Here is a 17749-nt window from a genome sequence, read left to right as displayed (position 1 = left end):
GTCTCGTACCGTGAGATGAAGGCATTGTTGGGTATTTGTGACACGAGCATCAATGAAATCTTGTATGAGTGAGATCACCCAATTTAAAAAACTCTCTTGGAATGCAACTGGAGTACCTACTGCGAAAATTGATTAAATCAAATGCAAAAGTGCATTAATCAAAAGTGCATTAAAAAAAAACAAAAAAAAACTATATTTGAAATACTTTGAAAAACAATAATTAGGAAAAAAACAATGCTAATTTTTCCGTTGTTCGGCTAAAATTATAAATAGCAACCTTCGTATTATTGCATTAATGTAATGTAGGGATATGCACGGGAACTACACTTGCTCTCCGACGGCTTCATATCGCAGAATGCAAGCTTCTCAACTACTTGCACCCAAACGATGCACTTTACTTACAGCTAGCAAAGCTGCTTCTGGCTTAATCTACATTAATTACATATTGTATTAGATTCACCGTAGCACTGAAACATTGAAATAGCGAGAATGAGAGCTTCCAACAAAAGGTAGTTTCGTAGCACTTTTTCCAATCTGGATGCAGGTGTTGGGTGTGAGAGCTAAAATAGCGGCAAAATTGCAAAATATTACCTTAGATAAGGTTAGGATGAAGCGGTTGACCACTAAGGGGCACACTCAGTCTCATAGCCCACCGAGAAGTCGCGTGCGGTACTAGGCTTATCTCTCCTAATAGGACACATTTTTATCAACGTACACGAAAATATAATATAGAGGCGCCATCACAATGATTTTTGTATAATCTCCCACGTCGTGGAAGTGCCAGAAATACTGCATTGAAAAGTAGGTAATGCAGCCGCTGCGAAGGTTCATTGACTCAATACAAGAGTTGGAAAAGAAGTGGAGGCTTTGTATTCATGTAGTATCAACAAGCCTTATATGTACGAGTATTACCGGAATTTGCAGCAATTGCCTTCTACCATAATCTAGTGCACCTTGCTCCTAAATCTATTGATTGTTCGCTACTGCGTGAACAGCAAATGATTTCTGTCAGCTTCTTTGAATTGAGGGAGAGGTAAAGCTCATTCAGGGAGTCCAATGGGGGACAAAATATCTCACACTTTGAAGAAGGTATTGTATTTGAAATTTCCTTCTTCGAAGCGATCACAGTTTCCATAGAAAGGATTTGCAAAAAAATCGGGATGGTTTCAGAACACTAGTTGCTTTTTGGCCACCGAAGTGTATTGAGTAGTCCATCTAACCTAACCTACCTTAACTCCAGGGAGAAATGTTTGCTGTTCAAGTCATTTTTTTTTTACTTAACGAAGCTATAACTAAAATAATACAAAAATTACGTTATTATTGTTTCAAATTCTTTCTTCATTTCTTCTTAGCATCACAGTCCTTGGTGAACCATTGCTTCATTCACAACCTTTCGTCATCCGTCTCTTTCTAAGGCTACTTCCTGCCATCGCCGCACGTTCAGCTTTGCAAGGTCATCTTCAACGTCTTCAAGCCATTTCTTTCTGGGGCACCATCTTCTTCGGCCTCCAACAGGGCGCAATTCAACTGCCTTTCGAGTTGTACTCTCCTTGGGCATTCTAAATACGTGCCCAAGCCATTTTTAGATATTTATTTCAGATATTTGACGAAATTCACAATCAGATTTTTATCTAAAAAAAACATGGACGAATTGAATGACTAAGGAACTCTGCAATAGTGAATTGTTTTCTATTTGCCACTTTCGATTCATCACTTCTCTGCTCGCTAGAGGATTGCACTGCTCGCCAAGGGATAAATTTGTATGTGAAAGCAACAATTTATGCAATTTGTTTATAGTCGCTTAGTTCACAAGCGATATACTTAGGCCAGTGCTTCCAAGTATAGGTGGGGATAATTTTTATTATATTTTTATACTTTAGGTGCAATGGAAATACATAACAGTGTGAGTGACTTCTGGTGAGGAGCAGGATGCTTGTCTTTCTACGGTCCAACGAGGGGAAACCACTTTGCATACTTTTAGGTGCGATACTTTGAAAAGCAATATTGTTACCTAAAAGTTAGTCGAAACAAAAGTAATCCAGTGATGCCAAAATTCATACAACCCTGGATTCAAGGGAATTTTTTTGTTTTATTCACCACTCCCTAAGTGATGAATCGACAGGAGCTATTATCTAGGATGATAGACTACCAGGTTTGGCCAATCTGTTATGAAGAAAAACAAAACAAACTACGTTACCGAGTACTCGGAAGTCGAACTCTGTTCGCTCCTTTCACACTTGTCCAATCAATCCTTGTTCAGGCGACAATGAAGCAATATGGGCGGAGGTTGTTTTAATTTTTTTCCACGTGAAAAGATTTTTAGGGGTATACTATTTAGCAGACCGTTACTCGATTCTGAGCGAATTTCACCGAATGATGGGCTGACGTCACTTGGAACGTGTTTACAAAAAAACTAAGATTGTGTTGGTGATACACGAAAGAAACCAAAAGCAGCCTATGCCACTTTGTTGCCATCTGAACAACGATTGATGGCCGAGTGTGTGAAATGATCATGCTGGACTCGGCTGCAGAATCTCCCAAGTGACGTGGCAGCCGAATGTCCCCTCACAATTTTCTTGTTCACCATAGTTAAAGAGCACACCTGGGTAGCCAATCACTTGATTCTTTCAAATTCGCTGAGAGTCGGTTAACGGCATGATCTTGAACACGCCTTCTGAATTCTGTTCATCATAGTTATTATTACTATTATTTATAAACGCGTCACATTCTTTCCCATAAATCCAATAAATACTAAGTTAGAGTTCACTTATGCATATGTTTTGGGCTTTAAAATTTGTTTCCAAAAATTATAGACTTGTACACAGAATTATAAAAGTCCAAATTTTTTATGAATAAATACATCTTTTTTAGTATTTTCGTTAGCCACAAAAGGAAATATTACACGAGTTTACATTACACACCATGAATAACCTAGAGATTTTAATTTCATTTGACAAAGCAATTGAATTGCCGGTGAATTTATTTCCGACAAAAAGGTGTGTAACAATACTATATGGCGCCTCACATATGGAACACACAATTCAGAAAACCAGAAACCAGTTAGTTATTGGTAGTTACCAGCCACCTAAGAGGCTACAAAAAACAACAATGCGAAAATCCGTAGCCATAGCCGCCACAGAAGCGCAGTGCCACATTCAAAACTTTCTGCAAAACAATAGAGTCGCCAAAGAGGCAAGGAACAGAACAATTGCACCATTCAAAAGCGCCTATGATGAACAAGTGAAGTATTTGAACAAACACGCACACACTCATACATTCACAAAATAACATATCTACATACTCGTGCAGCCATTCAATTATGCCACCCACACGCCAACGCTGAACAATGCTGTGGCCAAGCGCCATTGCTTGCGATTTTAGCCAACGTAGTTTCGTGATGCTCCTTTGCTTGGTGCTTGCTTTGGTTGGGCTTGCTGTTGGCTTGGCTTGTTTTTGCTTACCTTTCGATGGCTGCACTGCACCAACGGCGCCCACACTTGCGCCTGCGCCTGCCACGCCGACATGCGGATGATGGTTCGTCGTCGCCGACGCCGACGCCGCCGTCGCTGTAGTTGGAATTGTTGCGCCCACGCCATTCGCGCCACTATCCACGACACCTGCTCCCGTCGTTACCGTCATCGCTGCCGCCGTCACTGTCGTAGCATTGGCAGTCACTGGTGCATTGTTACCAATTGAAACGCTTATGGCGCCGCTTGTATACTCCACGCCAATGTGCCGCCTTCGCTCTGCGCAACCAACACTGCTAATATCCTCACCATGGCGTTGTTTCTCATCGTCCGAGGCCAACGCATCTTCTTCATCGTCCTCGGTCCGATTCTTTGGCTCCCAAGTCATTTTGTTCTCCTTCTTTAGGCGACGGCGCGCATTCGCAAACCACGTAGACACCTGCGTCAACGTCATTTTGGTGATAATGGCCAGCATGATCTTCTCGCCTTTGGTTGGATATGGATTCTTCTTGTGCTCGCTGAGCCAGGCTTTTAACGTTGCAGTGGACTCACGCGTTGCATTCTTCCGACGTGATGATAAATCATAACTGGCGCCATAACTGAAATGGAAATAAAATAAAAAAAGTGAAATAGAATAAAGTACGAATATTAAAGAGAAATGTTGAAAATTAAATACTTTGACTTGTTTATTGGTTCAATCGCAAGAACTATTGCAATGCCAAAGTGGAGGAAGAAAATCATCTCAATGCAAGTTGTATTGAAATCGCCTCTGAATGTGTCAGATGCAAAGCGTTAATGGGTAAATATGTAAGCACAAAAATAGCGTCAACGAACGCAGTTCCCTATCGAATGGTGGCTCCTTGCGCGCACTGGCTGGATATCCCATTAATGCTGTCCCTCCACAACACACTCGCTTATTTATGAATCCTAATGAGACACGCGGGCGTTGGTTGTGGTCAACTTGCCGTTGCACACTCCTTCGGTCGGTCAGTCAGCGGAAGGGATTTCTTAGACCACGGCACATTTTGGTCCGGCATACGCGCCCATAATTCATGACTTTATTAGTCAACATCATATTTTGCTCGCTTACCTGCCGCTACGCATAACATACATACACATGCATTGCACTGGATGAGGCGTATTGGAATCGGAGTTGGTGCAACACTTGCCACATCTCAGACAAACGGGCAGGCAACGGCGGGCGGTCGCCGCCGCTCAGCAGGTGCTTGTTGTTTTGATGTATTCTTTCGTTCTCGTCGCCATGACACTTTATTTATATTTGGGCATTGTGCCAGCAGCAGGATGCCGTTTATGGTTTGAACTTTTGAGTGTAGGAGTGAAGAGAAGCGGATTGTCGGTATTTAAGATGACAAAATGTGTGCGCTTTCACAAAAAGTGTAAAAAAGTTAATAATAATTATTGACGGATTTCTAATCTTGTATACATAATCTATTTCTATGATAAGGCAAATGCAAAATACTTTAATACAAAGAAATACGAAATATATAATATACAAATTTGGACTTTTAAGTCAGAAATTTTAGCTTGGCGTGTTTTTTCTTCAATCTCAATATCTTTGAGATTAGTGAACAATACAAAGCCTTTGAAGTCGTTGTGATATAAGACAAAAGCTTTTAGTTTTCTTGTATTGAAATAAGTCCCTTTATAAGAAGTTACCATGGCGTCAATCTCATTTTCTATTTCATCTCCAGAAGAGTTGGTCAGCGATTCTTGAGAAACAATTACCATTTCAGAAACCCTGGATTTATAAGGTCACAGCAGTCTATGGAATTTGCGAATCACAAACTCGAAAGACGTAGTAGAGAATCGATCGAAGTGGAGAGCTGTAGCTGCGGAAGCAATGGAGTGCACAAAACTGATGTTGATGATGAATGAAAACACAGGAAAAGTAATAATAAAAAAAACTTTATTATTTTTCAAGATATTCTCCTTTGCAATCAAAATACTTCCGTACTCGCTTCAACCAGCACTATTTTTCAAGCACTATAAACATTCCGAAGTGGTTACCTCTAAAACGATCTGTTTAAAGGCCCTTCAGGCGTTTAAAAACGTTGACTCCGCATTTTATTGTTGATGCTCGAGAACACAAAGAAGTCATTAGATACCAAATCAGTTGTTACAGTTTTCTACGGTGCTAAAGAATGGTTCTTGCTCGCTGTGTAAAGATTTTAGTTCATCGACGCGTTCTTGGCTTTTTAATTCACGTCGAACATTGTGAAAACTAATCACGCGTAATGTTCGTGGTTTAATCTAATTTTTTGTTGCAGCGATGAATGATTTTTGTTTATGATTTTATTGATTTTATTATTTACTGCTTCTGTTAAATAACACTTACATTATTTGAAAACTTAGTTTGAAACAGTATTAACTCAATCGTAGCATACTGAAAAAACTATACGAAAAAAGTAAACGCACTTTAGACTTCCCAAATTAAACGACCACGTTCTCCCTCTTTCACTGGAATTTAAGTACATATCTTGGTTTGACATTTGATTCCAGACTCCATTGGCAGCTACTCATTGAAAATCGGGTATAGGTTTCCACTCCTGCTAATCTATGTTCGGCAAAAAATGGGGACTCAAGCCACAGATTGAGCTTTGGATGTACAACGTAGTGGTTCTGGGTTATACCTATGTACAGTTAGAATTTTCAAAAACTCGATTTTGTTTTTATTTCATTTTCTTAATATACATATATTTAAGAACGCACACAGAAAATGTAATATCGTTCCGGTGAATATTTTCGAAATTACACGCAAATTTGGAAAGGCGTTTCAGAGAATTTTTATACTATGTAAAGTGCTTTTTAAATTTTAAACGCGTTTTTCTTAAAACCGTGTTTTCGAAGACAGTGGACACGATTTCTCAAAAGCGCCTGAACTGATCGTCTTGAAATTTTAACACAACCTTCTCAGATATATTTTCCAGGTACTAATCGCAGGAATAAGAATTCTGATAATTTTTTCTATTTTTTTAGGCAATTTTTCGCGAAAATTTTTGTAGAAAATTCGATTTTTTTTCCTATCGCGGCCATTTTATCAAAAATTGAAATTTTGACTATTGCTTCGATTAGTACATGGCTTTATCTATCTACAAAAATAATCTAATTGGTTCTTTGGTTTCAGATAATCCAAACCGGAGATATTTTGTGCACCGCCGAATGCTTTTTTTTGGAGGACGCTTGGGAGATCATCTGCAAGAGCTGTGCACTTCAATATTTTCACTAACTTTGCGTGCTAGAATTAACTTTAAAGTAGACATTATTTGAATAATTAAAAATTGTATTTGTTCAATAAAGTCGTTCGTTGTAAAAAATTTTCAAAAAACAATTATTTTTTAGTCTTACAAGTGTATATAACCCTTAATGTATGGATGCATAATATCACTAAGCTGGTACTGGAAGGTACAAAGGACTGCATGTATTGGCATCACTAAAGTAGGTAGAACTTGCCCCAGTGCTACTCTGAATGTCGTTTTGCACTTACTTCGTATAGAGTTTTACGTTATTTCCATCGCTGCTCAAAGTGCAATCAGGTTAAAGAAAGCTGGTCTCTGAAAGCAATCTCTCAAGCGACGCGGTAGCACTTTTAGGCAGTTTATTTTTCTGAACTTCGGACAGATAATTCTATCCGCAAATTGGAGTTTGAGATTTCTCCGATCTGGGTTCCAGAATATAGGAACATAGAGGGAAATCAAATTGCTGACAAGCTTAGCAGGAAAGGAACAGAATTAATCTCAGATACCTCCTTCGCGGCCATCGGCCTCCCTCTGACTCTTGTTAAAGGGAAATGCACAACTTATTTCACAGGACAGGGCAGAAAAGATGAAGCTTCATTTCGAAAACCCTGTTTCGCCAATACAATAGACTACAATGACGGAGTACTCAGAAAGTCCTGGATACCCCACGTCATTCAATTTTCAAACTGTGGGCTATATTTACGAGTAAGGGTCTTTGGACGATCGGCACACATGCGGAAAAGCTAGGCCTACCATTTAGCCCACATTGCCTAAGCTGTGGGGATCTTTCAGGTGGGGACCTTTCAAATGCCAAGGCTTGGCAGTAAGATGATCAAGGTCCTTTCTTCGGCAACCTGGGGCAATGCGCCAACCTAAATCTGAGCAAACTTCTCCATTACATCAACAGCTCTGTCTGAATGTAGATATCTGCCTTTTGTGGGTATTATAATGGAATAAATACGGCATTTTAGTACTACTTGGAGAGTGCAGAACTGGTACTTCAACCATTTCACCTACCTGCCTACCTTATGACGACTATCTTGTCTCATTAGACATGATGTCATAGTATTTGGGCGCAAAACTAATCTCTTTTTATGGCGGGTTGCTGTGCTCTTTATTTCCTCTTTAACCGTCGGTTGTAGTTGTTGTTATAACAACTTAAAGATTCCTATTTCTGTACAGAAAATGGTGATGTAGGACAAGTTCTTGGCCGGATATACATCCAGGTTATTTCGGTAATGTATAACCGACTATCGTGGAAATGTTTAACTGTATATTGCGATTCTTGTGGATTTGGACACATTGGAGACATACCACGGGCAATTTATTATCATTCCGAGTACTTAAGACTGAAATCTCTGAATTTTTAAATCATTATAAGTGCGTCCACTGTGAAATATATAATGTGTCAAATTTTCCAATGGAAAAGACCTGAAAAATAAATAACAACCCTCGTATGCGAATATATATACATACGTGCATCCTCTGTTAGGTATTTTCCCGAGTTTCTACCAACTCCACTTGGAAGTTTTTATAAAGAAGTGTTCTTTTTGCACTAATTTGATGAAAACCGTTAGCTGAGTACAGAATTGAAATATTTTTTTTTTTTATGGGAAAGCGAGATCGAAAACAAAAAAATTTAAGAACTATAACTGATCTGGAGGATTTTGTTTGAACTTTTAACTCTACTAAATCGGACAATATTTTTAACTTTCATGACTTCAGTGTCAATTTAAAAGATTTTGAGACGATTCTTGTTTAGATAAAATTGTCTGTTTCTTCCTCTGAGTTGGATGGGACAGTTCGATTTTGCCGGAGAAATTTATTGCTGGTTCAATTGGAAAGGTACTCGTATTGAATCATTGCAATTTTTGGTTGGACAAAATTTTCTACTACGTCCTGTGTGTTGGATTGCTGGTTCAATTGGGAACGATTACCAAGAGTATCATCATCATCACTTGGCGCAACAGCTCTGTGTGAGCTTTGGCCTGCTGCACAAAATGTCTCCATTTGACCCGATTCTTGGTTGTTATCCTCCAATTGTTGATCTTGAGTTCCTCATGTCGTCTTCTAGTTCGTTAGTTCATCTTGATCTTGGTCTGCCTCTTGCTTTCGTTGCAAATGATTTAGCATGAATTACTTTTCGTTGAGCTCTCTTGGGGTTCATTCTCATGGTATTGCCTAGCCATCTTAGTCTTTGAGCTTTGATGAACCGCACAACATTTTCCCCTCTTATAAGTTAGTGCAGTTCATGATACCATCTTATCTTTAACTGCACCGAAGATTTGCCTCAAAATTTTTCTCTTGGAGCTTGTTTTTGTCTTTTTCACTTAATGCCCAAGACTCCGATGCGTAGCAAGGAACTGGTAGGTCTATAGATTTATATAGCGAAATTTTGCAAGGTCTGTTCAGCAGCTTCGATTTAAAGAGTTTAATAAGTGAGTAGAATGCTCTATTGAATGCCTGCACAGATGTATACGAGTACATTTGTGTGCGTAAAACGAATAGTTCAAAGAAAAAGTGGCCATTTGATGCTTCTTAATCAATCAACTTTTTTTAAGTATTTATTTCGCGATCAATCCGAATTGCTTGGTTCTTGTTTCACACATGCGTCTTCCCATAGAAATTCAATTTGTATATACTTACATTCATATATTCCTTGCTGATAGTCTATGCCCGACCCATTGATCAAAACCAATTAATTCTGTAGCCATTTATTTATTCTTAAATCAGGAATACGCATTAGATGAACAAGCCAAATAAAAAGCTAGTATTTGTCACCCGCCTGTCAGAGTCCGAAAAAGCCAAATACGGTTTTCTATAAAAATATTTGTATACAAATCTACACATGCACATGAATATGGTCACATACATGCAATACAAACGTACGTACGTCCGTATGTTGGAGCAGATTAAAAAAAAATCTCTAATTTGAAACAGCTGCGAGCTGAACCCATATAATTTTTCACACAACAATTTCGCGCCGCCAACAAATATGGCTAATTCATTGAGCCAAAATCAATTCGCATAGCAAATGGTAAACGGCAAACGAATAGCAAATGGCTAGAACCGCAGGGCCTATTAGCCACATGCGCGTCTGCGTGACATTTCGATATCAATCAAAGTTTCTCGCGCTGTTTTGGTTGTTGTTGTCGTCGTCGTTGCGCCCAAACCGCGTGAGCTGGGTGTGCGTGCGAGTATCCAATTCCACATTTGCGAGCGGCCGCACCAAAACCGGTTGAGCGCTGAGCGCCAACCGCGTAAAAAAAGACATTTTGACAAATTTAAGTAGCGCCATCTAGACTCAAATTTAATGGGTTTTCTGCGGCCTGTCACAATAATTCATCAGTCAGAGTTCCACATACCCAATTCCAAGTACGTCGGGCAGTGTGAGTAAGAGTGCACCCGCTCATTCAGGCGGTGGTTGGCTGTTGTTGCCAAGTAGGAAATAATGACACCCTTTCGATTAGTTGTCGTATAGGTTTATGTTAGTGTGTATATGTGCATATGTGTATGTTTGTTGGCATGTATCTGTGAACGTGTAGTTGTATATGGGAGCTCGCATGTATGTATAAATCTTGAATTTAATGAAGGTGGTGGAGAATGAAAATCTGCGCCACACATGTCAAGGTCACACACACACACACACGCACGTCCAATTCACACTTATGCAACAGTAAAGCAGGCACGTATACCCTTCCAAGCCAACTACCATTCGACCATCTATCCGTTTGTTGAGTGTCACCTTTCCCCCTTTTATTTTGTAAATGATTTTATTTCATTTCATTCACATTTCGAATGAATTATTTGCTCTGGGGTGTCACCCGTGCTTTCTCTCAGCCTCGCTAAGGGCGTTACTGGCACCCAAGCGTATGTTTGTATGCTACAAAGTGCCTTGTCAAAGGACTCATGCGTAGCATTTTTCGGCTTGGTTAAAGAGTGGGAGGTGGGGCATGAATGACGTGCGCGCATAAATTTTGTTGGTTGGCAAAACCTTTTGCCGCGAGAAAACCGAAAATAGTCGGCAAAAAGAAAACAGAAAAAATGCAGCGCCGTCGGTGAGTAGCGCTGTGGCACGTTGAGGCATAGCTCGGCGTGTGGCTGATTTGGTTTGACTGCGTAGTGATTTGATTTATTTTATTTGTTTTGTATTACACCCTCAAGTGCTTCCCCAATGAGATGTGTTAATATTCGGGGCGTTTGATGAAAAATTGCATGAATAGCTTTTTTATTTGAGAAAATTAAGTGGTTAATATTATGCGTTATGTGCTGCTTAATTTATTTATTTAATTTGCATTTTATTTTGATCACAAATCTCGGAACGATTTGTAATTAGGTTTGTGACAGAAATTTGTAGCGTGAAAGCAACAGTAAACTGTTTTGATGATAACTACAAACAGGCCTTGAAAAGTATCAAAAGCCAATTTCCATACTTGTAATGGCACACTTTTCTTTCGGATAGCTGAGGTAGGTCAACAAGATAAACGTCACAGCCGTCAAAGCATTTGGTACGATAAACTCGTCCCAGCGTTGGAACGACGTATATAATTATTTCGTCTGTTTAAACTAAAGACCAGATTAAAATGCGTAAAAAATGCACGGCGATGGGGTCTTTTGCACAACTCCTGTGCATTAGGTGGTTTTTTTTGAAGGAGGCTTAAATCGAAATGTCAGAAACATCTCAAATGCGCGGTCACATCAATGGTATGTGGGGCACGCCCCCACTAATACTTAACATTCCTCCTATCTAGGCTGATTTCTACCCAGGAACCATAAAAGTATAACATCTGGGAAAAACTGTGTTCATGTCCAAAGACAAAACAGGTACCTGCGTCCAGGTTCACAGCTATCTGGCTAGTAAGCTCCTTGGTAATTTAAAGTTTCATTGCAGCCTCTGAGCCATAGAACTCGTTCAATTAGATAATGTTTGAGATTTATTCATTTGCTGTTTTCTGCAATTTCCATCTGTAAGCTTTCAAATCTGCGTAACCTGGTCCTTTGCATGACTTACTAGTAGTAGTGTGCAATGGTTTTAATTTCTAGAAAATATAATATTTTGTTGTTGTTATAACATCCTACACATTACCCATAAATATGTGGAGAATACTGCTGGAGTAACAGTCCTTGGCCGGATATACAGGGCCCGCCATCTATCGTTACGGATTTGAACTAGGTATTATTTGAAGAATGGTAACACTTAGCTGTCATCTGATTTGACAAAAAATTAGTTTTATTCTTCCGCTGAACGAAAATGGTTGTGTATACGCTCAAAGAACGCTGGGAAATATTGCGACATTACTTTGAAAATCATGGTAATGTTGCAGAATGTGTACGGATGAAGCTCATTTCCATCTCGGCGGGTATGTTAACAGGCAAAATTGCCGCATTTGGGGCTCAGAAAACCCCCACGCACTCGAAGAAGAGCGGATGCATTCACAACGAGTCACTGTTTGGTGCGGATTTTGGTCGAGAGGTATCATTGGTCCATTTTTCTTCGAAAATGAGCGAGGAGTGGCCGTCACTGTCAATGGAGAGCGTTACCGAGCCATGTTGAACGAATTTTTGTTCCGAGAAATTGAAGAGGAGGATACTGGTGGCATTTGGTTCCAACAAGATGGCGCTACTTGCCACACAGCGAATGCTATGATCAATCTTTTGCGCACTGTCTTCGAAGATCGCATTATCAGCCGAAATTCTGATATCGTTTGGCCGCCTCGGAGCTGCGATTTGACGCCGTTGGATTATTATCTTTGGGGTGCCGTCAAAGTCTAGTGTTATGCCAACAAATCAGCAACAATTGATGCACTGAAGACCAACATATGCGATGTCAGAGCTGAAATACAGCCGCATACAATCGAAAATGTGTTGAAAAATTGGACCGATCGTATGAGATGGTCCATGGCTAGCCGAGACAGCCATATGAATGAAGTTGTATTCCATCATTAACCGGAAGGATTGTACTTCAAAATAAAAAAACAGTTTGGAAAAATATTGAGTAGTTTCTTCTTTATAGCATTTTTAATTCCGTAAAGTTATATGGCGGACCCTATACATAAATCCGTGCCGTTGCTGTTACGTAGAACGGACTGTTGAGCTCTTCTCTCTAACTTAAGTAACTGCTAATTGGACTCAAGTTGAAACAAACAAATTTAAATGTACAATTAAACATTCTTGTCTGCCTCACTTTTATTTGTATTGTTCTAAAATTTATTTGATTAATTTTTATTTTGATAGCACCCATCAACCCTTTGCCATCCATCATATTCCAATCTGTGTCTATAGGTGAGTAACGCACTTTTGTTTTAAATAAAACAAATTTATCACAATACGTTCGAAAAAACTTAAAGTCTGTGACAAATTGCTTCGCGGAAAACTCAAACACTGCCATTAGCTGCGAGCAAAGGATATGGCAAACACGAAAGCACGTGCCCGTACATTATCGCTAGCAGTACCGAGATAAAAATTACACTAAGGAAATATCATTTGGCATATCGCCGTGGCACCTCACATTCCAAAACAATGAGCGAACAGTTCAAGTGCAGAACAAAATTTGTGATTTTCCTGATATATAACAACAACTTGAAAGTGAAGTATTTATCTCGAGGGCATTAAACAAAAAACCAAAAATAAAGAATGTGTAAAAAAGCGAGGAAGAAAGTTGAACTCGTGGCAAAAATAGTGAAATAAGAAGAAAAAAAAAGGAAAACAAGAGTACTCTTAGAATACCAGTTCTAATGCTTGTGGCAATGCTACGCTTGCTGACTGGCTGCCAGAGTCAGGGGTGGTGCGCTGGTCTAGGCATGTGGGTGGAGCGGTGACATGTATCGATGACTGATTGATGATGAAAATGAGCAGCGTGAAAATCTACAGCCGATACTTTGTGCAAAACTTCGTCGTTAAAAATGCTGATTTCCACTCTCTCTGCAGCCTGCGAGTATCTACGAAATGTGAATTACTTATTCATATGTTGATGATGAGATAAGGATGCAGATGGTAAGCAATAGTAGCGGAGCAACAAGGCAGGAATAATTGGGTGGAGTTGCTGAGTTCACAAAGAACGTAAAACAAAAAACAAAAAAACATACAAATGAGCGCCACACTACCAGCAGCTGGGTTGCCTGAGACAAAATCACTGCACATCTCAGTGCTTCTGGTTACGGAGGTGTGTATACGTACATACGAGTATATGCGTATCTTCCAGCTTTTTCATTGACTGTGAATGATGTTGCAGTTGGGGCAGATTGGCACTACCCCGGTCGCTGCTGGCTGATAAATCACACATTTTCACTGATCAAATCAATCTAATTGACATCACTCAAAATGATGTGATGGTGGAAAAATGTATCGTCAGTAGACTGACTGACTGACAGTTAAATAGATAGACGCAAACAACTGACTGACGAGCATTGAAATATACCCGATGAGCCGTTCCGTCATTCATTTACTCGCTGCTGTGACCGCTATTGCCAAAGTGGCTGGAGCCTGCCGCAGCTGCGGCGCTCTGATGACTGAGCTTACTCAACATTTTCTACTAAATGTGAATGGATGAGCTGCGTTTCGACTCCGTTGGGGTTGTACTGTCATATAGAAAATGGCGGAGTAACGAAAAGAATGCAGTATGGGAAGAATGGTGTGATGAAGAGCCTTTGCGAAGATAATGTATCTGTTGTTGGTTGGCATGAGTAGAGTACACGCATCGCAGGAGTTCCTCGCCGGCTGTGATTTATTCCACTGAACGTTGCCACCCACTCATCCGTCCTTGGTCCTTGATGGCTGCTTGTTTCATCGTCGGCGCTTCATCAAAATGCTTCATTCGCAAATGCAAAACGAATGAAATGCAAATGTTGCGTCGCACGCAGCAAAAGTAAAAACCCTGTTACGCCCAATGTTAAAAAAACAAAAACTACAAAAACAAGTGAGGAGTTAGAAAGCTGTGTGGAAATTGGCAAATGCAATGCTGAGGATAAATGAGCCTCGTACTCGTATAGTTTCTTATGCTGGAATTTAATAGCATCGAATAACCTACTAGACAATAGTTGATGCAATCTGAAGCAGGCTCGACTTTGGTGCCGGATTTACTGGCGAAAGTTCTAGATTCGAAGTCATCGCAAGCCACCAAATAGTAAAGGGTGTTTTTTTTAGAGGTTAGGTTTTCAAGATGAAATAAAACGTATATAATTTAATGTTATGGCCAAGAATTTAGCTTTATTATAAAGATAAGGGTTTGCCATTATGTTTTAAAAATGATTTCGGGCAAGTAGCCGCCGCGGCTGGCTCGAATAAATTCCAGCCGAGAGGCCCAATTTTCGACCACTTTTTGCAGCAATTGGGGCCGTATGTCAGCAATAACGCGCCGAATATTCTCTTCCAAGACGTCAATCGTCTCGGGCTTATCTGCGTAGACAAGCGACTTCACATAGCCCCACAAGAAATAGTCCAGCGGTGTTATATCGCACGATCTTGGAGGCCACGCCACAGGTCCACGGCGCGAGATAATGCGCTCACCAAAAGTTTCCTTCAATAAATCGATTGTTGCGTTGGCTGTATGGCATGTAGCGCCGTCTTGTTGGAACCAAAGGTCGTCCACATCAACATCGTCCAATTCAGGCACGAAAAAGCATTAATCATGGCTCTATAGCGCTCTCCATTGACTGTAACATTATGGCCGGCTTCATTTTTAAAGAAATATGGACCAATGATTCCCTCTGCCCATAGAGCACACCAAACAGTGACTTTTTGAGGATGTAACGGCATCTCAGCCATGGCTTGTGGATTATGTTCACTCCAAATGCGACAATTTTGCTTATTGACATACCCATTCAACCAAAAGTGACCTTCATCGCTGAACAAAATTTTCTTCGATGCGTCGCGCGAACCGAACCATTATTTTCGTAATAAATTTGCACGATTTGCAAACGTTGTTCAGGTGTAAGTCTATTCATTATGAAATGGCAAACCAAACTGAGCATAAATCAAGTGACAGCTGTCAAAAAGACCATCTACGAAAAAGGTAGTGCCAACTTGAAAACCTAACCTCTAAAAAAAACACCCTTTAGAAGAAGAAACAATTTCTTCTATTAACTGTAGGTCCTGGTAGGGCAACATTGGTGATTTTGCTGTTATTTTGCACATTTGATGTTGAGGCATTGCCAGATGCTAATGTATACCTGCATTGTGGACCCTAACTAGTCCTATCTGAGCTTACAGGAGCTACAATTCAGGCCCACTCAGATAAAAGCTAATGGTCTGTGACCGAGTTTGGTGACCTGCTTTAAGTCTTCTTTGTTTCAATGTAGAATGCGTATAGAGGATGCCTCTTAAGCTGAGATGGCAAACCGTCGGCGGTGTTGTTTGAAATGATTTGGAATGTCAGCAAGCCCACTTAAGGCCTTCCGTTGGACCTCATCCCTTTAACTTCAAGTTATAAATAGGCGCAGGTAAGCGATATGCATATCTTCCTCCACAATGCGCGAAACACTCAGCAGTGATATATTGAAACGGTCAAGTAGATCACGAAACTTAAACCGCCAAATCATAAAAAGAAATCTCTCTGTTTGTCTTTCCTGGTAAGACCTTAGAGACGCGTAGACTCCTAAGCCTTCGCTTTATTCAAATTTTGCAGAAAAATGTGAGTATTATTCCTTCGATATGCGTGCATCTTAAATTTAGCCTCGGTATAGGCAGACATTTACACCCGCGCTTAGTACACTTTGTGGAGCCTATCCTCTTCTACGGGCTCACTGTTTGGTGGCCAACATTGGAAAATAATGTATCTAAGAACACAATGGAAAGGGTACAAAGGGCAGCATCCGTGGCTTTTACAGCAACGCCACCTTCTACCCCAATCAAAGTCCATGAGACTCCACCAGACCTGCTCCTTATAGATATCTGCAAATTTCGGATTAATTGTAAAAGTAATCAGGCTGCGTGCATGCCTACCCTCGAAACTCTTCCGTGTATATATAAAAAGCTAGATTAAACTGCTTTGAAAATAATTTTTCTTCACGAATCCCAAAATGATGTCAAGTGGATAATGTTAAGGACCTAATTGGGCAAAATTGACTGATGTCAGATAAGTTTCCCTCTTAGTCAACTCTTCCGCGATGCAATTTCCAGGAATTTCTCTATGAGTTAGGATTAGTGACTTTTTCACCGACTCAACAGTAAATAATAAGGTCGAGCATCCAAGTGGCATCTGCTCAGAAGTGCTGCAGCCGAAGCTTAGTCTACGTCTGTCGAAATAGTACAGCATCTTTCTAGCTGAGTTAATATCTATAAAGGAGGTTGTGTTGTGGGTCAGGGACTCGTCTGTTATAGCACACTAACTATCACTATCTACTCTGACAGTCAAGCTTCAATAAATTCTGTGCAGCGTAATAAAATGTACACACTTCTTCCAAAGTAGCAATTGAATGTAGAGCTTTTAGATGATGTAGAGCTTATAGATTCTTAGCGAACTGGCTAATGTAGAGCTTTTAGATGATGTAGAGCTTGTTGATTCTTAGCAAATATGTCAGGTCGGCCTACAACGCGCAAGCCAACAATAGATGGAGATAACTAGACAAGTTTGGCCTAGAATAAATGAGTACAAAACTAGCTCCCTCCCGGCCTTCCATCATTAAGGTGGTATCATCATAGGGCACTGCCTTATGCAAACACATGGGAAATGTATGGGGTTCCTCATGTGACTTTGGTCGCCGTTGCAGAAACGAAGATGCCATGAGCATTGAGCACTTAACGTGCCCCTGCTCTGATCTTGTCAGAATGCTGTATCGCTGCTTCAACTCTTACTCCTTTGGATGTCTAACAGACTTGGAATCAGCAACCATCTGCAGTATTTTATCGTTTATCCGAGTGACGAAGTGGTTTCATCACATTGTGGATTAAAGGCGGAACTTGAGTCCAAATTATTAGTATCACAATAGCCTCCAGGCCTAAGTGGGCCCCTCTAGACTTTTACTTTTATGAAGATAGGCAACCACCGTAACCTAACTTAGCCTATAGATAAGCACTTCTTCCTCTAAG

At 40.2% G+C, this 17749-nt stretch overlaps 1 protein-coding gene across 1 annotated transcript in view; it reads right to left on the bottom strand.

Moving 5' to 3' along the window:
• The window catches only part of LOC129240745 (homeobox protein araucan-like), a 165018-nt gene that overhangs the window by 19219 nt on the left and 128050 nt on the right, over positions 1-17749 (bottom strand). Inside the window, exon 4 of the mRNA XM_054876717.1 lies at positions 3462-4066. Within this exon, the coding sequence (XP_054732692.1) occupies positions 3462-4066 (605 nt within the window). The remainder of the gene's footprint in view (positions 1-3461; positions 4067-17749) is intronic.

This window comes from Anastrepha obliqua, chromosome 3 (genome assembly GCF_027943255.1).
Source record: "Anastrepha obliqua isolate idAnaObli1 chromosome 3, idAnaObli1_1.0, whole genome shotgun sequence".
Classification (NCBI taxonomy): Eukaryota; Metazoa; Arthropoda; class Insecta; order Diptera; family Tephritidae; genus Anastrepha; species Anastrepha obliqua.
Note: the sequence above shows the minus strand (reverse complement) of the source record. Positions and strands in the feature narration are given on the sequence as shown.